Source organism: Eupeodes corollae, chromosome 2 (assembly GCF_945859685.1).
Source record: "Eupeodes corollae chromosome 2, idEupCoro1.1, whole genome shotgun sequence".
Taxonomy (NCBI): Eukaryota; Metazoa; Arthropoda; class Insecta; order Diptera; family Syrphidae; genus Eupeodes; species Eupeodes corollae.
Window position 1 is genome coordinate 113,287,225 of NC_079148.1, and position 26,161 is coordinate 113,313,385.

Consider the following 26,161-nt stretch of genomic DNA (forward strand, 5'->3'; position numbering starts at 1 on the left):
ATATTTTTTGGAAACCTGTGGGGTATGACAAATCACCGCGGTAATCGTGATTGGTATAGAGAATTGGATGGTATATGCCCTCCGCAATCCGCATGCGATTTTGGTCGTTTGTTGGGCGGTTCGAATGTCTATATACTCAACTTTACTTCAAAATGAGCTAATCACACGTTATTGAAGATTCTCAAGACATTGCGGTTTTCTTTTCAACTCCGCAGGGAACATTAATCATGAGCTTCTTTATAAGCATCAGTTTTTTTTGTTGGTTTATTTGCATTCAAATAATTTGTTTAAGGGAATATTGTTTGAATTTTTGAAAGATTATAGGTTTAGATACTTTGAAATCAGATGATGTGGTTTTTGGCGTTTTTCTTATGTCACAAAACAACGATTTGCAGATAATTTTATAGCAGGTAATTGGTGATTTCTCTAATCAAATTCTTTATAGCAAGAACTAATGAGGACATTTTTGGGATTTTTGCGATTATTTTTGGGTTATTTGTGGAAGATACTCAACAATTATTGATGAAACGTTTAATTAGTGTGAGTTATGATTGGTTATTTAGATTATTAAGGGCAAGTGAAATTTTCAAATTTTAACGCATAGCAATTTGTTTTTTGGTCCAGTTGAAGATTCAAATAAATAATAAAATCTAACGTTACTCGATGAACGAAATTTGGATATGCTCCGAACTTATTCGTATACCAGTAAGATTTTGAAGATAAGTGTAGGTTTTGAAGATGTTTAGGGGTGTTTAAACTGCACGGATTACCTTTGGCTAGAGGCCATAATGTTAAAGTTATCACTATAAGAATTAATTTATTAACATGTGTCCTAACACCATGAAAATACTGAAAGGACTAGTAGCAGTTTTGTGGATTATTTTTGCGCACACTACTAGCAGAAGACTGTAGTACCCGTGGCATGATGGTTAGTGCGTTGGACTGTCATGCAAGGGGTCTTGGGCTCAAGCCTGTGTCAGCTTAATTTAAAAAATTAATTTTCGCGGGTACTGCCTCTTGCGAGCAATTGACAAATCCTTCAAGAGTAATTCTTGTCATGAAAAAGTGCTTTTTTCAAACTAGCCGTTCGGATTCGGCCTTAAATTGTAGGTCCCTTCCATTCCTGACAACAGTACTCGCACACAGGAATGGTTGAGAGTTGTAAGTCACTAGGCCCTGGTTCAAAACGGACTGTTGCGCCACCCCATTTGATTTGATTTTTGACTAGCAGAAGACTATGTGAACTGTTTGCTATTTTCGAAACAATCGTTCAGAATTTTACTAGAATTTTCCAAGGACTACACCCGTTTAAAATTCAGAGATGCTAAAAGTGAACGGCTATGGAAGAAAAATATGTGTGTTCGCTGGATGTGCTCTGAAAACTCACCCATTTTTCCAATAGAAACTTATCTTCGACGATGAAATACATTACTGGGAATGTCAAAAAATTAATTTTACAATACTGGACGGACAGTGCTAATCCATACGAAAAAAGAGGCTGGGATGCGACCCACACTGCTAAATTCCCATCCCATCTGTGGATTTGTCTGGCTTTAAAGTTTGTAGGTTTTCGTGTTTTGTAAAAAAAAAGTTGTCAGTTCAATTATCCTTAAAAATTAAGGAATTACCAACAATATTTTGGATATAATGAAATAGTTTGATTCCAAAATATATTTTAGTTAGCGAGATTTCTAGTTGAGAACCAATTTTTACCAATTTTAGTAGCATTTCTTAAAAGTTGTTATTTCTTATAAACAAATTTGAAGTAAATATCTTCTATTGTTCCCGAGATTTTGAGAACCGTAGTGCTTTTTTTATGAAAAAAAACGGACTGTTGGATTTTTATATAAAAATTACTGGATGTTGAACAAAATATTTTGTGTGAGATAAAATGATATTTTTAATTTTTGAAAACATATTTGAGTCGAAAATCAATTGTTATTCGAGTTTAGCCATAATCTCAAAGTTTTGAAAAGATATTTAAGTCGAAAATTATTTCTTACCAACTTTTAGTAATGTCTTGTAGGTTTTTACTTTTTATAAAAAAAAATGTCAATTTAATTTTTCTCAAAATTTGACTGAATGTTAGAAATCATATTTCTTATTAGATTAAATTATTTGGAAGCCAACATCTTAAATTTTGGAAAAGATATTTGAATTTGGTTTTCTTAGGTTGTTACCAGGTGTAAAAAACTTTATTCTTCTTTGCACACAATTATTAACTTCCCATAGGAAGTTATTGTAAATTTTGACATTTTTTGCCGTTTAAAGGTCCCTAGAGTTGAAATAAAAGATTTTTAGAAAGAAGTAAGTGCGTCCGTGCGTTCGGAAGTTTTTTCGTTGTCCATAGTTCAAGAACCAGAAGAGATATCGACTTCAAATAAATTTTGTATACAGAAAAAAAGGCAGAAGGATGAAGAAAAGACTCTCAGGAAAATTGCAAGGGCGATTTTTTACCATAGCAGTTTAAAAAAAATGAAAATTTTGGTTAACCTTAAATTTGATTTATCATAATTGGTATCTTGCGAACCAATGGCACTAGGGACTTGAATTGAATTTTATATTTTTTTATTTGTTGTTACCAACCAAGTATATTTTTTTTAAAATAATCCAATTATCGCTTTTTTATAAATCAAAAAAACCGAAAAAAATCGTCACCTCGAAAATTTTAGGATTACAAAATGATTTTATTTTCAAAACAATTTTGCGCTACGAAAAATAAAGTTTTTAACATCTGGTAAAATTTTGAGAAAAATCCAATTGACGTTTTTTTTATAAAAAAAAAACCTAAACAAATCATTACTCAAAATTAATAAAAACTGAATTTCGACTCAAATATCTTTTCAAAAATTTGAGATTATGGCCTCGAATTAATTTTTACTTAAAGAATTATTGTTTTCATCATTCAGAAGAATTTTGAGAAAAATCGAATGGACAGTTTTTTTACAAAAAATAAAAACCTAAACAAAAAAAAAAATAATAAATTTCACAGAAAATATTGTTGCAATTTTCAGTAGTTTTTTTTAGCAAAAACGCAACAGTCCTTTTTTTCATACAAAAATAGTACGCAAATTTGATAAAAATTGAAATCATACTATTTAATGCAGATTTAATTTTTTATGAAAAAACGGACTGTTGGATTTTTATATAAAAATTACTAAATATCGAAAACGTGTGAAATAAAATAAGTTTGAAGCCAATATTTAAAATTTTTGAAAAGATATTTGAGTCGAAAATCAATTTCTACCAACTTTTGCTTAATGTTTTTTAGGTTTTACATTTTTTGTACAAAAACTGTCAATTAGATTTTTTCAAAATTTTATGAGATGTCAAAAACATTATTCTTCTTTGCACAAAATTGTTTTATAGATGAAATCATATTTTAATCGTAAAATTTTGGAGTTGACAATTTTTTTTTCAGGTTTTTTGATTTATAAAAAAAACCGTTAAATGGATTTTTTTCAAAAAATATATTTCTTCGATATCACGTTAAAATATATTATATAAAATATTATTTAAGTCTCTAGCGTTTTTGGTTCGTAAGATATTTAGGATTAACCAAAATTGTCACCTTTTTTCAAACTGCTATGGTAAAAAAACCACCCACTCAATTTTCTTGAAAGCCCTTTCTACATCTTTCTGCCTTATTATCTGTATAACAAAATTTATTTGAAGTCGATATCTCTTCTGGCTATGGAGAACGAAAAAAACGTCGCAAACGTACGGACGTACGGACGTACAAACGTACGTACACACGCACTCACAGACATCTTTCTAAAAATCTTTTATTTCGACTGTAGGGACCTTGAAACGGCGAGAAATGTCAAAATTTTCAATTTGACAAATCGGACCCATTACAATAACTTCCTATGGGAAGTTAAAAATGAAATACATCCCGAAAAAGACTAAATTTTGATTGGCAATATCGTATGTACAAACTACGATTTGGACAGTTTAAAACCGTTCATGACAAGCTCTAAAGATCGATAACTTTTAACGTTTTTGGCCCGAATTAGCTATATAAAATGAATAATTACGAAAAGTATTTTCAATAAAATGGCGCTAGTGGCTAAAGAGCTTAAGGTGAATTTAAGGGCAAGTTCATCTCACGTAGAGGTGATTTGTAACTAAATTGTTGAATTGAAAAATTTGGAATGTTGAATGGATTTCAAAAATATTTCGTTGCGTAATTTATGATTTTTTTTTAAACACTTTGTTTGTTTTAAGACTTATTATAAAAAATTATAATGAAGGATCATGTACTTGCAATCATGATTTTGGCTTCAAGTTTTTTGAAGTCCTGAAAGGCAGCACTCAGAAGCAGAACGAATGAACTTGTGATCATTCTTAAGTTGTTAATCACTGTTTTCATTAAACAACAAAAAAAAAAACTATTTTCTGATAGTTTTGATTTTACTTTTTTCTTATAATTGGTACTTTAGCTGCTCTTAACATAACCATGACAATCTATACAGTCAAACAAACAAAAATTATATTTTATTGGACCTTGTTAGGCTCAATTAAATCTTCAAGAACGCACGCACTATAGCTCCTATAAGCCTGGTACAACAAGCCTGTCTCCAGGCTCGGTAATAATAATCAAGTTCATGATTCAGGTTTAATTTTAAGTACCCGAGTATAAATGATACCTCTCTAACTATTATACTAGTTTTAATTTCATTGAAAACATGTCTCTCTCTTGTTTAATAATAATTCCAATAGCTACCCCACTCTTGTATTCCTTCCACCGGCCGGTAGTACATACATATACTTAATTTTATCTCTCTGCAATAAAAAAGAAAATTAAATACCTTAAGGATTTTTTTTATTTTTCTGTTTAAGAAACAATCAACTCCTTTTGCCCATCAAGCTCTTGTGCGCACTCTAAACTTAGCCCCTTATGTGTTTGATATGTTTGTATGGAGCACGCATATAAGACACAAGATTCGCAACAAGTATCATGCGTCTAAGCTGCACTTAATAATGATGTATTGAATTATCAGGCCCTGTCATCCTGATTGCAGCACGTACGAGTATATCTATGTATAAAGTAAATGCGTGGCATATACAACATTTAACAAACATGTTACAATGATGGAACCTCTTCTGTTTCAAATAAAAAGGAAGGATGTAATGTCTTGCCGCAGTAGGCCGACAAGCTTTATATCTAATATGGATATGGCCGCGGTGACGGCGCAGCGGCGCTGCGCCTTGTCGACGCATGATGACAACAACTAAAAGACACGCACCAACATTCAGTAGGTATCTATGTTGGTAGAAGAAGGGAAAGTGTAGTTTTGGTCTATAGTGCGTATGCGCAACTTGTATTTTTTTGCGTTTAACTTATTTTCTAGTCATTAGATGAAGAAGTGATGCCAAGATATTTTTTTTGGTGATGCTGTAATATTTCATTTCAGTATTCAGACTCATTTCAATAAAGTTCTCGAAGTTTAACTCTTAAATTTATGTCTTATAGAAGTCGAACAATTTAGTATTTCTGTAGTATAACTAATCGTTATACATGTTTTCCTTTTTAAATAGTTCGCTGTTTGTGCAGCTGTCATATTTTAATTTTTAGTTTAAATTGATAAACACATCAAGAACGCATTAAAATTATTAAAATGGTAAATATTTTTTAGCTTGCGCTATAAGTGACATATTCCTAATTGGAAATAAACGATTATTGATTTGTCTTAAAAAGTACTCTGTTTTTTAACATCAAAATAAATCCTTTTTTTGGCATAACCTGTAAACACCTCTAAAAAAAGGTTACTCGACGCCTGTTCCAACCTTACATGTTATAAAATTAAAATATTTCAAATCGTGTTTTTTATATGTAAGTATGTATTCGTTATTTTATCAACATAAATGTGCAGCGAGTGTCTAGAATAGCGAGTATCTAAAGCAAAAAGTATTTAAATTGACGAGGTTCCTGGAGCTTTGTCACTCAGTACAATTGTAAGGTAAAATAAGGCTATCATGGGTAAATTAGATATTCAACTTGTTTATTTCTCTTAAAGCTGTCAAATTACTAAGTGGCCTGCTCGTTATTCTAGGAACTCGTTGCTCTCAGTAATTTATACTTAAGATTTAGATGGTTGCTGTACAAATAACTCGTTGTTAAAAGGCTTAGATTCGTTAAAGTACTCAGTGCCCTTAATATTCGTTGCTTTAGGTACTCGCTGTTCAAAAAATGGCAGCTTATAACTTCGAACTGTAGAAAAAAGCGATTATGGGTAAACTCATTAATAGTTTGAGACGACTACCCGCTCGTATAGTTTAGGGTTATAGACTTTATATAAACACTAACGAAATTCATCCTCTTCAGCTCAGAACTTCATTGCAGCTTTAATTTCCATAATTTGCCCGAATTTTGCAATATCTTACTTATGATCCGTAAGTTAAGAGTAAATATTTGTTATTTGTAAAAACCTTAAGATTTACTGAAAACGAAATCATCAAATTCATATTCAGATGTTTGTGTACTGTAATTTGTACTAAATTATTTTAAAAATAAGAGGTTGGCAACACTAACCACAATTTTTCAATTGTAACACTAGAAAATGCACCATAATATTGATATAGATTTATGGTGACAATTTTACTTATTCATAATGTATGTATGTAATGCATATGTATTAAATTTAGACGCATTCAGCTAACGTCGCATCATTGCACTGCACAGCCGCGCCGCACTGCTTCGATTCAACCATATCTACTTAGCCAATTTGAGTATACTGGTTACAACAGCCAGGCTACAAAAATAAACTATCAAAAATTCAACATTTGAGCTCCATGGACTTCATGGCGTATATTATACCATACTTAGTTTGTACCTCGCGTTATGGATAGAGACGGTGAGAAGGAAATGCTTTAAGCAAAATTGTGTTTCAAGCATGTCACACACTATATTCGAAGTAAATTTTATGTCTGGGGCTCTCTTTATAAATACCTTCTTCTAGACACCAACTAGCCAGCCCCTCCTCCTTGTCTCACGTAACTTCTCTGATGTTTAAAAAAAACTGTCATGACTTAAGCACAATAATGACATATTAAGATTATAAATTGGTAATGTAATTGAATATGGATTGGTATAGATTTTTGAAAAGTCATTCAAAAGGCGTGTGTTAAACGAGCGTCAGTTTTGGATATTTTTCTTAACGGCTTTTTAGATTGGTTTCGAGTGCAGATCGAGAGTTAGGTTAGATATAAAATATGCAATAGTTAAAGTTGATTGGTTTTTAATAAAAATCCAACTAATTGTATACTTATGCAATTTCTTGAAAACATTTTGGCATGTGCCACAAGACAGACTTGTTAAAACACCAAATGAATGCACCTATGTATAGATCTATTTATGTTTTTTAGACTTGAGACAAATTAATAAACTTAAGGACATGTGACTTTAAATGGCAAGTGAAAAGGCTTCAAATATATACAAGTTGTTTATTTTTGGGAGAATTGACATAAAGATTTTTCTGTCAGATGAAATATTGTTTTGGTGTTCTTATACTAAGAAGGATTTTGTCTAGACAAGACTAAAATATAAGATCCCAGATATACACATCATTGTATCAATAAAAATATTTAGAAGTTAAGCTTTGTATATACATTGTATGGTTTATAAGTCAAAAAATTATGGAAAATTATAAATTGATTTGCTTAAATTTGGTATAAATTATGTTTTTGCGGTTTAAATTAGGTGACGCAATAGTCCTTTGAAAACTAGAACCTTGTGACTTACTACTCTCAACTAATCTTGTGTGCGAGTAATGTTGCCAGGAATGGAGTCGACCTACAGATTTAAGCCGAATCCGAACGGCCAATTTCAGAAAACACTTTTCATGACAAGAATTACCTAGAATTTGTCAATTTCTCGCAAGAGGCAGTATCTGTGAAAAAGACTTGAGATGGCAAAGGCTAGACAGGGATCGAACCCAAGACCTCTAGCATGACAGTTTAATGCGATAACTGCATTTGTTTGCGGTTACCTGGAAAATAAGTTAGTGGTATTAGAAGTGAATGGTAAAGACAAGAAGGTGGCAGCTGTACTTGAGAGTGTGAAATACAATTCACGAATACTTACTCGACATCGATTTTAAAACACAACCATTTCACGATATGGATAGCGAATAATTCAACAAATAGGGTTGGATGAACTCAATAAATAGGGCACCAACCATTTCGATATCGCTTCTCAGTTTGGGCCTGACAGCAGGTTAAATAAGACGACAATTTTTGACGAAAAATCATTTTTCTAAGGCACGCAAAGCTTATATATTCGAGAAACCAATGCTTTTTAGTGTATTTGTATGTATGAAAATTTGTTGTTAATTGTGGATTATAACATTTTTTTCCAAAATGCGACTGACAGCAAAGATTTAAGCCATGTCAATCGACTTTTTTGATATTTTGTTAACAATTAATTATATTGGCCTAAACTTATTTTATAAAAATCATTGTTGTTAACATTTGGTACAATTTTTAGAAAAATATAATTTAGTAACGCAAATAACACGATAATAAATTATTTTATTCATTTCAAAGTCATTCTTTTCGAAACAAAATCATGTTGCAAACATTAAGTGATTTTGTTTTGAAGAATCCAATTTTCTTATAACAAGACAAACCTACAAAAAATGTTACTTAACTTGTAAACATTGGGTTAAATATCTCTTTTTAGAAAAATCTAATTGACAATTTTTATATTTTTTTTTAACTTTAAATCCAATTGACAATATTTTTACAAACATTACCCGCTTTTTTGGCATTCTATAAATAGTAGTTATAGTAGAAAATTCCCAAGAAAACCCATCAGCAGTAGACAGATTTTTGTATTTAAAAATTGGTACAACTGAAAGCAGATCTGCCAGAATAATAATAAAAACAAAGTTAAATTTAACTTCAGCAAAAAAAACTTATTAAAACTTATAAAATGGACAATTTTCAAGAAGAAATGGTAAGTAAACATCTGGAAATTGAGATTCTATAGAAAAAATTTCATTTAACAATTGCAGCTTTGACATAAAATAAACACTTCAAGAGAGCGAGCTTAAAGTTTACTTCATAAGAAACATCAAAACACCATTTGCATTTTAGAAAGTGCTGTCAAACTTAATCATTTTTAAATCTTCTTTTACAAAACACCAAAAAGATTTATTTAATCTAAACTGAGATAAACCTTTAGTGGAAACAAAGCAAAACTTAATTATATTTTGTATTGTTTTCACTTGCAAAATAAGCCCAATTAGTTCATTTTTATTAACAAAACTAAATAATATCAACAGTAACAGATTGATTTTTTTCCCCAATAGAAACACATGATTCCAAATGCACAACTACTCAACGAACACAGCCATCGAGATAGAAATGCAAAATCAATCGTACCAACATTTAAGAACAAAATCACATAAGATAAATTCTAGACTAGTATAAATGTCAAAAATCCATCCGTAGTAAGATTCTACTTTAACTTTTATCGGTAGTATTCATACTGCGAATATTGTTTTTGTTATTCGTGTAAAATCCTACTTTACAAAGAAAGAAAGATTTTGAGTTTAAAATTTTTACTTTAACCGAAAAGCTTTTACAAGTTTAAGAAATTTCCAATTGGAAAACGGGCAACAATGGAAAGTCATCAGTTTGGGTTGCATTCCAGCCTGTTTTTTGAACCTATGAATTCGAACCGGGAGCACGAATAATACTGCATAATTCGGTTTTATTCCGAACCGATATGTGCTGATCTTGATTCTGACTATAAAACTAAATTGTTATAATGTAAAAGAAATCTACAAATCAGTGGTGTAAGCCCAGAATGTTCCATGTAAACTCGTTTTGAAAAAAGACCTAAATGTTTCCACCTAACGATACACCTTTGTCCATGTTTTGAAGCTTGAGAAGATGTTCTGCCGTATTGTTTGTAATGTATTACATTTTTTAACTATAAACCTTTAAGTTAACATCTTCATTTCCTGGACACAAAAATATATGCGACCACGACCAAAGTGCATCCATTAAATCTTAGTTTTTTCCCACACAAATATTATGTTAAAATGTTAAGTTTGGTTCATCGAACTATACCAAAGCTTACCTATGGAGCACTTTTCCACGCCCTGACTAGGCAGTGCCGATAACCTAACAAAAACAAAAACCATCATCTTTTTTAACAACTTGTCACTGATGTGCGTTCGTAGCGTCGCGTTCGTCGCGTTCGTCGCGTCGTCGTTCCTAAAAAGGGACATGCAAATTGCATGAATGTAAATCTGTGTATTTTTTAATGGAAACATCTGCTTTCCAACAAGACAAACAGCATAGTCAATGTCAGAGTCAGAGTCAGAGTCAAAGTCAGAGTCAGAGTGTCTATGCATGTTTATAGTGATGTTATGTATTATAGAGTCCTGCCCGCTCGTTGGATCTCTGCCTTTTCTAAGTCCATTAAAGTCTGTGTGGTAAATTATGGCAAAACATAAAGTTGCAACAGAAAGAACACTCACCTCATTAATTTCATCTTCAAGTGCACGCTGTCTTGTCAGCTCACGTAAACGTTCTCTCCGCTGCTCGGTTAGTTGTTCCAGACGTTTGGCAGCTCGGTCAACTTCATTGAATAACATCGTCACTTTGTTCAGTCTAATTGCGACATCGATGTTATTACTGCTGTGGTTGTTGTTGTTGCTATTTGTTGCTGAATTTGTTGCTATTGATGCTGTTGATGTGGATACGGATGCGGTTAAGGTACCTCCAGTGGTGATTGTTGGATTGGGTTGTTTGCTCGGCGATGACGTCACCGAAGATTTGGTATAACTATTTCTACTACTATTATAACTACTGCTACTATTACTACTATTGTTGTTGTTGTTATTGTTGTTGATGTTGTTGCTATTCTCATTATTACTGATGCTAATGCTATGGCTATAATTCAGCTTTTTGGCTAAGTCCTGTAATCGGGCCAACGTCACGGGAGCACGTTTCCTCAAATTGTGCAACTCAGAGTCCATTAGAGCCCGACTTAGAGCACGATGTTGAGCATAGAGCTGCCGACGTGTCGGCAAGCCTTGCTGATCGGATGACCGTATTTCACCCATGGTGGTAACAAGACGTTGGCCAGCCGCCAAGCACTGATTCTGGAGCGTATCGATTAGTGTGAATATTTCACGCCACTTCTTCTGGTCATGATGATGTAATCCAGCGCACTTTTTAGGGACTTGTTCAGCTGCAATGCTGTTCGTGACTTCATCCACGCTAATGAGTTTCACTGAGTGCTATTGGTATTTGTTAAAATGGTTGTGTGCCCGCGTGCGCCAAGAAGACGATCATGAAAGAAAAAGATACAAGAAAAAAGAAGGAAATTCTTAAGCTTAAGCGGTTTATTTAAGTTTTCTTCTTTTTTTTTTTGATTTTATGATAGAAAATAATTCAATTTCTTCTTTTTCTTAAATATAAAAAAAAACAATAACAAATGACTACAAATTAGGAAAGACGGAACAAACTATCATCGATAAACAGTTAAGGAAACAAAAAAGAAGACAGCAGAAAAAAAACTCACCTTGTCATGGTCCCTATTTGTCAGCTTACTCAATAACAGGCTTCGATCTATGCATACGGCAAGAATTTCACTGAACTGGAAATGCCTTGTTAGGAGCTTCAGACTGTTGCAAATTAATTCGATTGCATTCAGGTGGCTGGATTTCTCGATGCTGATTAGAATGGTAAATGCTGGTGGCGTTTCTGATGCTGTTGTTGTTGTACTATAAAAATACATATACATTTATATTTTTTTTTAAAGAACAGGTCAAAGGAGAAAGGTAAAAAAATATTTTATGTTTTTTGTATTTGAATTTCAAATTTTTAGTTTCATTAAAATATAAGCTGAACAAAATATATGATTAAAGACTTAGTTAAATGAGGTTTGGAAATGAAAGCACGAATTGGTGTTAAGTGAGAGGTATACAAGTGCTATGAGACTCACTTGATAAGCTGAAAGCTTTTGTGTCTCTAAAAAGAGAAGATTATTTTCTTTAGTATTTGCACAAGGTTATCCATTTTGTGGTAATTTTCGACCCCTTTTTTACACAAAGTTCTTAGCCATAACTCTTCGAATGTTGGGTTTTAAATGCTCAAAAGGTAAAGATTTATTTGCATAAACACGGTCTTGCGCATAGCCTCACGAAAATGGGTAAGCGGTGTCAAATCGCATGATCTTGGTGGAGAGTTGATATCGCCACTGCAAGAAATTACTCGACCAGGAAATGTGTCTTGCAATAAGCCCATATTCGCTCGAGTTGTGTGACATATGGCACCGTCTTGTTGAAACCAATGTTCGTATTCTTCAAGAGCAGATATAAAAAAGTCGGTTATCATATGACCATAACGCTCCGAATTGACGGTGACACTCGTTCCATCGTCGTTTTCGATAAAGTAAGGTCCAATCACAACCGCGGACCAAAGAGCGCACCAAACGGTGACTTTTTGTGAATGTAATGGCCTCTCTTCATTTACTTGAGGATTCTCAAAACTTCAAGTACGACAATTCTGTTTATTAACACACCCACCAAGTGGGAAATGTGTTTTGTCGCTGAAAAAAATTGTGTTCGAAAAATCACCGTTCAAGCACCCATTCAACGTATCTTCGAAGTTTTAATTAATCAGCTAACTTGAAGTTTCTGTAGTAGGTTTGGAAAATATGTATGAGTTTTGGGATTCAGCGATCCATTTTCGTAAATTTCAGACTTTAAAAACTTAGTTTGACAAATGTCGAATACCAGCCCTTAACTTTTAGGTCTTCTGTTACTTAAAATTTAAAATTAATTTTATCATTCATTGCATTCAAAAATTCGTATTTCCTAACAAAATTGCAGATCGGTATTTCTGTTGTAATAAGTACACAGGAATGTTTGAGATCTATGAGTCACTTTTTTGTTTTATGATTTACGGGCACTCAAGGGGTTACAATTCCCTTTATATTATATTTAAACACAGTGCGAGCAGTAGGAATAGGGAAGGATTTAAAAGGAGATACCTGTGCACATTGGTCTTAAAGTTCTTAACATAAAAATGGGAGGGAAAAACAGAGTTAGCTAAAGCATTCCACATTACCGATGTGCGATTTAAGAAAAAATCTCTACACTTGACAGTACGCCTGAAATTGAGCTCAAGGAAGTGCGAGTATTACGGCTGAATCGTTTAAGAGGTGGAATGCAACTGGCTAATTCGACAGAACATTGTTTGTAAAAATATCGATAAAACAACGAAAGGCATGAAACATAGCGGCGGTGATCTAGCGATGTAAATCTTTCGATTATAGTTCTATCGCCTATCATTTTTGAGCCTTTTTTTGTATTTTATCCAAGAGATTTAAACTTGTTTTAGGGGCACCTTCCCAGATATGCGAATTTTATTCAAGTTTTGGACGGATGAATGCTTGGTAAATTACAGACAGATCAGAAGGGTGACAAATTTCTTGCACCGTCGCAGAAATTCTAAGCTCCTGGCAGCATTTTTATATACATGATATACATACCAAGTACTGACAGTTGATTAGTTTCTTGGATGCAAAAATAGAGGACTCGGGGCAGTGTTACGCTTTAACGACAGGAGACAGCATTGAGTTTTCGAAGCATTAAATTCTACACGGTTTTCCTTTCCCATTGTCCAGATCTGAACGTAGTGAGCTTATCATACGCTGCCCTTTAAGTTCCACATCTGAAGGACAAGGATGTGAATCTAGAAGCGAGTATGAGAAGCTGAAGGTACTATCGTCGGCGAAACAGTTTAATGGATTAGTAGTGGCAGACATAAGATGATTTATGAATATAAGGAAGAGAGTCGGAGACAAGGCGGAACCCTGGGGAACACTGGCATTTAAATTTTAGACTTAAACAGGGACAAGCTGGACAAATGCAGTTTTCCATCCACTCGGAAAGAGACCTGTAGAAAAAGAGACCTGTGGAAAAGCTTACGCAGTGATTTTGCCAGCGTTAAGGAACAACTCTTCAGAACAATAGGGGGGTTATTATACGGGCCAGCGGATTTGTGAATGTCAAGGTCTTTCAGTACTCTTGCGACTGCACGAGTGCGAAAGAAGGTTCGTCCCATAGAATCATTTACGCTCTCAAGAACAGGAGGACTCATGACACTTTCCGGTAGCGTCGAATTAACAGCAAACTGTGCTGCAAGCAAACTGGCTTTATCAATTGAGCTTACATAGAGCGTTTCATTGTGGACGAGGAAAGAAATTTACCGGAATATCTAAAGGCTTCAAAAAACATGAACCTTCAGAATAAAAAATACGAAATGAGAGACTAATTTTTAACTTATTTATAGGCAATGGCCTGTGTTTTAATAAAGCGTGTCTTAAAACAGAAACTTTTGAGCTTTTAGTGTTAATTACGGCCATATTGTTGAGTTTTGGCTAAACTGTCAAACTGGCAGTTATTTAATCGGTCTTTATTTCACATACCAATGATGAAATTGTTTCATCAGAATAGGTGCCAAAAGTGCTTGATTGTTTAATTTTTGTGCATTGGTTTAGTAAATGGCCAAGCAATACCCGTACTTCGATCGATCTTACGAACATCTTACCGCTGTTCAATAAAGTACGCAGAATCCGAAAAATTCGATTTCTTGTTGATCACAAAAACTCCTGCTTTCATCAACATAATTTGTCAAATTTTGTGTCGTGAGCTGAAGGTGTTTACTAAATGAGATCTTCAACTGTTGGAAATTGACCCTAATCTACATTGAAAATTATTATTCTATTATTACGGTCCTTTCTTAAGAAATAGGTACAGTCATACAATTTTGAGTATTAAATCATGCTGTTCAAGTTTTAACGAAAAGAAAAAATAAAATTCCATGACGTAACATTTTCTATGTTCTCATCAGATTCTAGTAAGAACTTCAATCAAGAAAATTTAGTATACGCCCCTGTACCTTGCACATATAAGTGGCAGTATGTCATATATTTTAAGTTGTTTAACTCAGGCTTAATTTGTCAAGAAGATGAATAAAAATACTCTTTGTGGTACATTTTTGGAATTATAAATATCTCGGGTACTCATTTCCCATATTTTTTCATAAAGTCTCGCTCACATTTTATCTTCTTCTCATCTTTACTTATTTTCTTGTTCAACCGTCAAAGCTACCCGAGACATTCCAAACTTGATCATGTCTTCAAAAATGACATTTTCAAAGATTGTTGTTTCATGATTACATTCAAAATTATGAAGGTTCCTCCTTAAGAGTTCACATCAGAGTCAACTTAATATACTTTTCTGTCAGTTTACATCTGCACAAGTTTAATAATTTGGCCTCAATTTTGTCTGATGGCCTTCATCCTCGTCAGTCACCCACTGAGTTTATTTTTCTTTAATTCACTTAATTTCACTCTTCTTTCTGGCGTTGTATCACTTTTGACCTTCAACGTCCTTCCAATTGAAGAAAAGGTAAAGGTAAATTCATAACTACTTACTTATAAGTCTTTTTCTCTTAAGTGAACATATCTTTATGGGAATATACTACATACTTTATAATATCTTAACCTCGAAATGAAAACGCCTCATCAGCGTATATAATGTCTTCTTCAGATGTGCATCTTACTACTTGCGTACGGGAAAAAAATCGCGTGCATCACTCTTCTACTTTAGTGTGTCAAGTTGTAACCTCAAAGGTCGAGATGCTCATCAGCAACTTCTTAAGTGAAACCTCTTTGTCTGTCTTTGAAAATGCGGATAGGCGACCGGGCCTGACTGAAGTCGACTTCTACTTTTAAAATTCACCATCACTATTTTCAGTTTTTGAGGGCATTTTTCGTTTTATGTTTCACCAGTTCAATCGATTGACATAAATTTCGTTCCCATGTGAACCGCACGTTGCGAATGAAGCGATACAAAAGATGCGCATGCGCGAATCCATTAGCTCCAAAACCGAATCGTAGGAATGTTGACTGAGACAAACCCTGCCCAGAGTTCAAATATTTGAGCACACACACCGAATGCGAATGTGGGACATAAAATTTGTTGCAAAGTCTATAAAAATCAAGCTCTAAAGCTGGAGCTGGAGCTAGAGCTATGGAGCTGACTTTATGGTCATTATAGCTCCTCGAAATGGTAAACAACAAAAATCCTAATATCAGATAAGTTAAGGAAATTGAAATGGTGCCGTAGACGTTGCGTCCATTCGTTTTGTTGTCGTTTTGCTGTCACGTCGCGTCGTCATCGTAGTCGCAGTCGTAGTCGAATGCTATGCTAACTGTGCTATGCTACTTTTAATTATGCTACCTAGATTATATGCGCCTGCGCCTGCGCAATTCCATCAGCCACAGATAGTTGTCCGGTTTTTTTTTTCTTCTCTGTTTTTGTTTCAAGTCATCAGGAGGCTTTAAAGCCGAATCCGTTTGACACACCATTGCGACGACAATCGCGAGAAAAATGGCAAAGTTTAGATTGCGCGCGCAATTACCTAATTTCCAATTCGTACAAAAATTGTCCCATGTAGATGCAACACGCCATCGTTTGAGGAATACAAAATAAACTAAGTCTATCTCTATCTCTCTCTCTTTTTGTTGCTCCTTGTTTATCTGAATATATCTGCTTAAAGTGATAGAGGGAGGGCGGATTAAAGAAAGAAAAAGAGTCAACCAACTAGTACTGCTATAACATGTCGCGAAAAAGATAAGGAATCTCGGGCCTGGTTTGACACAGTTGTTGGCGACTTGAGAAGTAAATTAGTGATCGTGGATGTTAAATTGCCTAATGAGACAAAAATGGCAGGTAAATCAGAGTTTCAAGTAATTGGTTAAATGTTTTTCTAAGTTTTTACACGGATTAAGTTTGTTTTACTTTCGATAATGAAATGTCGCATGTTAGATAGCAGGAATTTGTATATTTTTCAGCTTCTTGTATGTTGTATGGTAATTGGTAGTAAAAAAAAGAAACTACAAACAATTTAAAACTGGCAATACTTTAAATGCCAAAGTGACATTGATGAAAAAGAATGGTATTGTTTGTGCATCCGTCAAATGCGAAAAATGAAGGATGCAACGTTGACTACATGTCAATTGAGAAGAGGTTCTTATAAGTTCTCAAATTTGCAATTTTGGCAGCTTGTGAAATTCTATGCTCCTTAGATTAGAACAATAAGGGGTCTTTGTACCAGTTATACCCGGAAACGTCCATGTGTGCAGTTTTGCACAGAAATGCCTTAAACAAAAAAACGAAGAAATACAATTATTTGCCTTCATTTATTAGCATATGTCATGAGTAATACATTTTCCCAACTTCCGAAACAAAACACTTTAAACAAACCAAACATTTTTCCAGGAACTAGCGGATCAACAAGAAAACAATACCTCTTCCAATATTCATCTCATGTACGACTTCTAACTCTGACACGACAGCCCAACATCATACAAAGCAAGACAAATCGTATCCTATATCTCTTACTCTCTGTGGCTTCTTTTTTCATTTACCAAGAAGCTATAATCAGTATTGTGCAGATCAAATGCATAGAAGAATATAACCAAAGCACTGCTGTTTAAGATCTATGATTGTAGCAGCCTGTAGAAGAAGCTTCCCAGGTTATATACCCATAAGATATCCATTCCTGATTCCCGGCACACACAGGAGTGGTTCTGGTTATAATGTCTAACACTTGTAATTCAGTTCAGTTGCAGTTGCTGCTTGCAGAACATTACCGGAATACTAATACCGTTTTTTTTGTCGTAATATTAAGCTGAACCTCTTCCTTGCCTACCTTCGTTCACCGTGTGATAGCCTTCATCACCATCAGCAAATCACGCGTTTGCTAGGCTTGATGGGTTTGTTGTGAGCGGTGTGTACACAAGAGGATGGCAAATGACCTCATTTGCATAATGCCCCCTATCCATAATAGGTTGATTCCCATGATTAGCAAAAGACCGATGAGTTTTCCCAGCAGAGTGATTCACAAACAAAACGAAGACGTGTCGATGGACGAACGGAGACGACGAACGGCTTTACCGACCGAAGGCTACGATGAGGATGTCGATGGAACGCACTCAAGCGTTCCTTTTTCGAACTTAAGTATGAAAATTGATCGATCAGTATGTGTAATGCTTTCATCCTGCTTTCATCCAAAGGAGTGACTTGTTGAATTCTTGGGATAATTGGTCAACAAACTCGAATACATTTGATAGTGCAAATGAGTCATAAGCAGGGTTGTTATCGTTTGTCGTCGTTTTATTTGACATCTCAAAAATTGTATCTCCATCCGTGTGAAAGAGTTTACACCATTATTTAAAAATTTCATATTGTATTTCTTATAGAATTAAGTCACTCTTTGAGGTGTGGATTTGATCCAAAAGAAGAATTTTTTTGAAGAATATCCTATTTTTTTAAATTGCAGAATTTTTATGAATATGAGTTGTACAGAATTCATAAACGATTTAGCTCAATTTTGATTAAAAGTCCAATACTGATTTATTACTAACAGCAATGGAAATATTCTTGGAAAATATTTGTGTGACTTAAGAAATAGCTTCTTTTTTTAAGAATTAACATGTAAGCTAATGACTACGCTCATCTCTAGAATTCAATAAAACAAGAAATCCATAAGACTGGAATTATATATGTTTTATGGGTGCCAATCGAGCTTCAGGTGCCTTTAATCGTTAGTCTTTAATTTCGTTCATATTAATTGAAAACCTTCTCTACCGTCATTCACTGAGGATCGAAGCTTGACCTGGACTTATGTTCAGCAATTGCAATGACCGAATAATGTTATTAGCTCACACAACTAAATTTTAAAAAGTTAATAGAGTTTTGTGTTTAGGAATTTTGAAATAAAGATATAAATGTCTATTATAAATTCCACGATAAATCTTTTCCTTAGTAAGCAATTAAAAGTATCGTTTCTTAATGAAGAAACTTTTTCTTTTAAGAATTTATCTACCCGGAGGTATTCTTTCGATTGTGCATCTGGTAGGCGAATTAATTTTTTGGAAAGTTGTTACTTCTCTCGAAAGCTATTGCTTTTTATTACTTCCCTGGAAAGGTACTTTTCCTTGGGGTTGCAATTTTTGCTATTGCTTCTTTAGAAGTCTTCTCTTTCTTTGAAAGTAAATGTTTTCTGAGTAAGTATGTACTTTCTAGGAGAGTTATTTGTTGTGTTATAGATTCATGGAAGCTGTTACTTCTTTGAATGGTCATTGAGTATTATTCGGAGACATCTGGTTGCTCTAAAGAAACTGCGTTTTTGTGTACCTTTTATAGCTTTTGTGTCTTTAAAAATGATCGCTTCATTAAAAATATAACATCTTTTTGTTGTATGTTTTTTCGTTTGTAGTTTTTTTGTGCAATCATAAATATTTGTTTTTTCTTTTTTTTTTTAATTTTTTGGGAAAACTTTCTAATTTGTAGAGGGGTTATTAATACCCTTAACATGTTTAGAGTTTAAACGCAGTCCGAGCTTTAGGAATATAGGAATGTATTAAAGAGGAGATACCGGTGCACATTGGTACGGATTTGAATATCAGTAAAGCATTTCACATTCTCAATGTTCGGTTGAAAAAGGAATCTCTATACTTGACAGTACGTCCGAAATTGAGCTCAAAGTTAAACTGATGTGCATTCCTATAAGTACGAAAATTATAGGTGAATTGTCTGAGGAGGGAAATGCAACTGGCTAATTGGACAGAACACTGTTTATTAAAATATCACTAGAAAAACGAAAGGTATGCATTTTGCGGCGATGTTCAAGTGACGTAATTGATTTAGCTATAATTCTTTCGCATATCATTTTCAAAGCTTTTTTTTGAAATTGTCCAATTACTTAAGCTAGTTTTATGGAAACTTGCCGAAATATGCGAGTTACAATCAAGATTTGGACGAAAGAAGGCTTTATCAATTACATCCAGATCAGAAGGGGTGAGAAATTTCTTGCCCCTTCGGAGAAATTCTAAGCACCTAGCAGCATTCTTGGCAATATCGAATATGTGATCATCCCATAAGAGTTGATCTCTGAGTATTGAAAGTTGATTAGTTTGACATTCATGTATAGCGACATCGGAGGAAGGTTACGCTTTAATGAAAGGTGACAGCATTAAGTATTTGAAGCATTAAATTCTACACGGTTTATAATTGGACAACGTTGTCGAGATCAGAATTTAATGAGCAAGGACAAGGATGTGAATCTAGAAAGGAATATGAAAAGATGGGAGTACTGTCGTCAGCGAAACGGTTTAATGGATTAAAAAAGACAGACAAAAGATCGTATACGAATATTAGTAAGAGAGTCAGAGACAAAACTGAGTATTGGTTAACAACAGCATTGATTTTATGAATATTAGACTTGAAACCATCCAATACAAATTGTATTGAACTGTTAGAAAGGTAATTTCTAATCCAACGAAGAAGAGATTCATCAATGCCAAAAGCAAGCAAGCAAGCAAGCTTGATGCCAAACTCTATCAAATGCATTTGAAATATCTTTAGACGAGATTACATATTTGGGAAATCCCTTTTTGGAAGCTTTTACTTGTTTAGAAAAGAATTAATTCTTAAGGAAGCTGTTGTTTCTTTCTAATGTCATTGTTATTTCTAGGAAACCGTTTACTTTGAAGCCTTATCTTCTTTTGCATCTTTGGAAGGATATTGTTTCTTCTAAAAGTAGTTAATTACTTCTTACAAAAACTATTTTTTTTTTTATTTGGAAGTCTCTAGAAAAGTATTTTTGTTTTGAGAAGCTATTCCTTCCGTTACTTTATACTTACGCTAGGGACAAGTAAACCTTTATATAAACAGGCTATAACATCTCTGATCTCATGTCTCACATTAAACATATTATTGCTGCGAATCATAATAATCTTTCCCCTCGAAGCGACACGCTAATGCCATATCCAACATACCGATCGACCATTTCAACTATTGGACATTTTTCGTTAATTTAATGGCAATAGATGGCGCGGTTGCAACCATAAGAACGAACTATCATGACTTTGTTGTTCGCTGTCTTGTTGCACACTTAACACCTGCGCCATACACAATATACGCTACTAGAGTATATTCTTGGGGATTATCACATCATCTATTATACATATATACGTAGGAACCTCCATAAGATATTGTATATAACTCTGCTGCCAAAGGGGTAACCAAACGGAGTTGGTGTGTTGAAAGTTGATGTTGTATAGCGATGATTTAATATGATTGTCAAGTACAACACCAGAGAATGCTTGAGAATTGCACTCTAAGATTGCCTTGCAGGCGATTTTATGTTAAATTTTATGGTGGATCATAACATGCACTCTGGAAATGATATGGCAACAAAAAAACACACCAACAACAAAAAAACGAAAAACTGCTGAAAAGACTGTCGATCAACAGAGAAGGCTTATACTTAATAAACCTGCCTACATTATGCTGGATTCAGATGAGTGGGTTGATCTGAAGATGCGACCGAACACCAAAGAGACGATGACGACGACGAAGAAGATGACTACGAGTTCGACGATGATGGAGGAATGTTTATATTTCAATTGAAAGAAGCCTGACATACATTCGAGTCAAATCGATGGTCGATTGGATTGAGGGTTCAATCGCATACAATCGATGATCGCATTGATGCATCAATACACACCAAGCCCCGAGTAGCTTTTTATTCCATCTAAATATATTGACGCATATTATTGAGGAGGTTATGTCTCGCGTCGACAATCGACAGTCAACACGCACATAGTACTCGTAAGAAGTCGCTAAATATGAAAATCGAAACTAGGTTAATGAACTTATAGTTGTATATACAACAAGTTTTTATAGATATGACAGAAGCCTTGCAACGTAATTGTTTGTAAAACACGATAATAAAATTAGTTTCGAGACGAACGTAAAGAGGCGGTATGGGAGATCGTATAGGTTCATGAAATGATCTTTAGACTGAAGTGTTGTATATACAAACCTAGTGCATGTGATTGTCATGTCATTCTTGATAAATGATGTAAGTTTTTGTATGACACAATTAGAATGTATGTTGTATTTTAAGAAGTGAAGTCATAATATTTATCATAACATATCTGCTTTTGGCACTTATTTGTCAAAATAGAAAGAAAAAATAAAACTAACTAAAAACTTTAAGGTTATTGATATAAGATTATGATTTATGAGTTTAAAAAGATTGTAACTTGTACCTGACATGATGTAGTTTGACATTGTAAGCAGAAAAATGAAGTGACTGTTATGGTAATGGTGTTTATGTTATACATGATGATGGTAATGCCTACACAATTTTTGTCATTTGATTGATATTAGTCAGTCACTGAAACTTTAAAATTTAATTGATTTGTAACTTAAACAGCTCGCGCCCCCAACGACTTTCAGTTCGATGTTTGTGCTTAGGTTTCGGTAGAAATTGATTGCACCGGCAACTCAAACAGCCGTAATTTTGTAAGTCTAAAATTTGTGCCCTTCATCAATTGAAGACATTTTGAGTTATTTAAGACGTAAGGCCAAGATTTTGAAGATATCCAGATATACAGAAAAATAATACTGAACTGGTTTTGAAACATAAAAAGGGACAATTGAGGCTTTACAAAAGGTTTTCCACTAAGAGGTTTTAGATTTAATAGGTCACTGCTTTTGCAGCTGTCACTTTCAATGCAATAATCGTATAATACTTTAAAAGCGGATCAAAATTGTTAAAATTCACTACAAACATTGAAGTCACAATCCGTCAAATTTAAGTACTATTTGGTCTTCCGCTGCAAAGCACGTTCTAGGCTGAAAATGTTGAAATTAGTCCAAAAATTAAAACTGTTGGCACAAATTAGTAATACGAAACCTGGCTCATGGATAAACTCAAGAGCATTTCTAAACGAAAGAGTATTACGGTTGAATTATTTGAGGGGAGGAAAGCACTTGGCTATTTAATTACTTATAGAAGCAGCGATAAAATAATGATAGACATGAAAGTGAAATAAGAAGGTTAAAGAAGCACGACGAATATAAATATAGGCTTTATAACTATAGCCAGATCAGTAGGGGTAAAAACTTTCTGCATCGTATTAGAAAACCTAAACACTTAGCAGCATTTTGGCGATGTCAAATATGTGATCATTTTGATCACTCTACAAGTGGTTTGTAGTGCACATACCAAGGACTGATAGCTGTTCAGTCTCCTCGATGCCGACTTATGGATAGTGGCATCGGGGGAGGGTTAGGCTTTTGCGCCAGTAGACAGCATTGAGTTTTCGAAGCATTAAATACTACACTGTACAATGCTGTCAAAATCAGAAGTAGTCCACATCTGAAGATGATAATCTAAAAACGAATATGAAATCAGCGAAATAATTTGGTGGGTTAGAAGTTTCAGGCAAAAGATCATTTATAAAAATAAGGAAGAGCATCGGAGACAAAACGGAGCTCTGAGGTGCACCAGCATTTATTTTGTGGATATCAGCTTTGAACCCGTCCAATACTACTTGAATTGAACGGTCCGAAAGGTAATTTTTAACCCAACGAAGAAAGGATTCATTGATACCAAATGCACGCATTTTAGATACGAGAGCTTGATGCCAAACTATATCAAATGCCTTTGAAATATCAAGTGCAGTAATCTTTCTTTCTTGAAAACGATATAAAGATTTGTTCCACTGTTCGGGGATGTAAACCATGAGATCATAAGTGGGCCTATTGCCACGAAAGTCATTGAGAAGCTTCCTTTCTTCAAGATATTTCTTAAGCTGAAAATTGATCAGCGTTTCCATGACCTTGGAAAGAAGGGACGTAAGTGCAATTGGACGATAGTAAATGGTGAGGAGGATTCGCTTTTTTAGGAACAGGCTGGACAAATGCTGTTTTCCATCCACTCGGAAAGAGATCTGTAGAAAAGGATAGATGGAAGAGCTTACGCAGTGGTTTTACCAGCCTTGAAGGACACCTCTTCAGAACAATAGCGCGGATACTATCCGGGCCAGCGGATTTGTGAATGTCAAATTTTTTAAGTACTCTAGTAATTAACCGAGTGCGAAAGAAGTCCATTGAATCGTGTACGCTATCAAGTACAGGCGGAGTCATGTCACTCATTGGTAGCGTTGAATTAACAGCAAACTGTGCTGCAAACCAATTCGCCTTATCAATCGAGCTTTCATAGGGTGTATAATTGGGAACGGACGTCGGAACCGACGGAGACGTAGTGTAACGCAGATCTTTTACAAATGACCAGAAATGTTAATTACCATTGGGACATTGTAGGATATTTCTGTTGTATCCCTTTATGTCGAAGAAAACTCAAATTTGTGATTTTTTAACGATCTTTTAAATAAGACATTCCACAGACAAAAGTGTATCTGAATTTTCGTAAAAATTTAGATCTTGAGGCTTTTAAAGTTTAAGTTAAGTTTTGTTATCCAAATTTTCATCGAAAAGTTATCTGAAGTGGTATAGCCAATTTTCTCTTTTAGTTGTGTTTGTTATTCTGTTGCGAACGGTGCATAGTGGGGTTAAATCACTTATCTTTTAGAATAGGTTTATTTTCAACAAGGTGTCATATAAGTAACGAAATAATTGCAATTTCACAAAAAAAAATTTCTGACCGTGTCATTTCTTGAAGATATGATCACAATTTTCCACAAAAGATCTTATTTTAACACCTTTGGACTTTTAACTTTTGAAGTCACGATTAAAATAAAGTTTTAGCAAATGGTATAACGTAACATTGGTGGTAAGTTGACTTATTTCGTCTTCTATTGTAAATGAAAATACTTTCATATTTACCATACAATAAACAACCATTGATTTGTTTCAAAACATGCTGGTTCTTTCAAATAAGCAAAATAAAACCTTTTAATGGAAAGTCCAAAAAAAGAAACATTTATAGAAATAGTGAATCATATGAACGATGTGAACTGAATGACTCACGCGTCACATTGTTGATTTTTACACAATGCGCAATAAATTTTACAATTTAGCAAAATACAGTCAAACCATTATCCATCTGTTGCTTAATTTAGACTTTTTTTCATAGCGTTGTTGTGTAAAGTTTTAACTTACCTTTCTGGGATGGTGCTGTAGAAAAGCAAAACGGTTGCAACCTCATAGCAGTTTAAACTAGAGTTCATCAAACACTCAGCATCCACGCTAACAATAGGTCGGCCACTTAGATCGCGTGTTCCTAAAAGATATTAAAAAAAAAATATGAAAAACAGAAAACAATATAAAAAGATCAACTACCCCAAAAAAAAACAACAACAGATCATTCACACTGAAATTCAAGATAAAAGATAGAAAATGAAGATAAGTATCGAATAAGTGAAGTTGAGGTACAAGTTTCTTTGTATGCAAAAGGCTCATGTTATGAATGTATACCTATAGACAAACGTGTGTATGAATTATAAGTGCTCTCCCATAGACCGGGTAAATTCTTTAAATTGTTAAACATTTTTTTCAAACAAAAAAAAACTACAACAATATTGAAATCTCATGCTAACTATATATGCTATTGTTCCATGCCTTCAAAACCTACTTTAAAAGTCTTTATCTCTATGCTATACCTTACCTATTACTCGGATAAAAATATTTGTCCAGGGAACAAAAGATTACCTAACTAAGAGAGACCTGAGCCGTACAAAAACATATACGTACGACCGACGGCGGCGGGTTTCCCACATCATCGTTTATAGAGTTCGCAATCCTCTATGAATGGAACTCCTATAAACGGAGCAGGAACGGTGGGGTTGCTGGCTGTAGTGGGCAATGAGTAATGGGCAGGTAATAGTTTTGAAAGATCTTTTATTTTTATTCATTCCTTTATTTTTTGTTTGTTATTTTTCTATGACTAAACGGGACACCAGGCAAGTAATTCATTTTATTGCAACGCAATTGGTGTATGAAGATGAATACAGGGTGTTTCAGTCACGATATTTAAAATATCCTATCCATCCGATGAAATATCAAGAAATACGACAGAAGAATCAACATAAAACAAAAACAAATAAAATGTATGTCAGAAATGTTAACATTTCGTTAAGTTGCCTCACACCAAAGTGATTTATCTTAAACCATTTTATTGATTAAAAAAAAAAAAAAAACAAAGGAACCATCAATTTTGACATTTCAATAAAATTTGAAAGACAACAAAAAAACTCACATCCAATTACTGCACCTCTGATGATGGAGCAACACGTCTAACGACATTG

At 34.0% G+C, this 26,161-nt stretch overlaps 1 protein-coding gene across 3 annotated transcripts in view; it reads right to left on the minus strand.

Annotated features, from left to right (window-relative positions):
* The window catches only part of LOC129944410 (uncharacterized), a 208,720-nt gene that overhangs the window by 38,341 nt on the left and 144,218 nt on the right, over positions 1-26,161 (minus strand). For all 3 annotated transcript variants that reach the window (XM_056053814.1, XM_056053815.1, XM_056053816.1), the window contains exons 7-9: positions 25,017-25,137; positions 11,543-11,744; positions 10,494-11,258 (exon numbers count right to left, since the gene is read on the minus strand). In XM_056053814.1, coding sequence (XP_055909789.1) covers positions 10,494-11,258; positions 11,543-11,744; positions 25,017-25,137 — 1,088 coding nt within the window. The remainder of the gene's footprint in view (positions 1-10,493; positions 11,259-11,542; positions 11,745-25,016; positions 25,138-26,161) is intronic.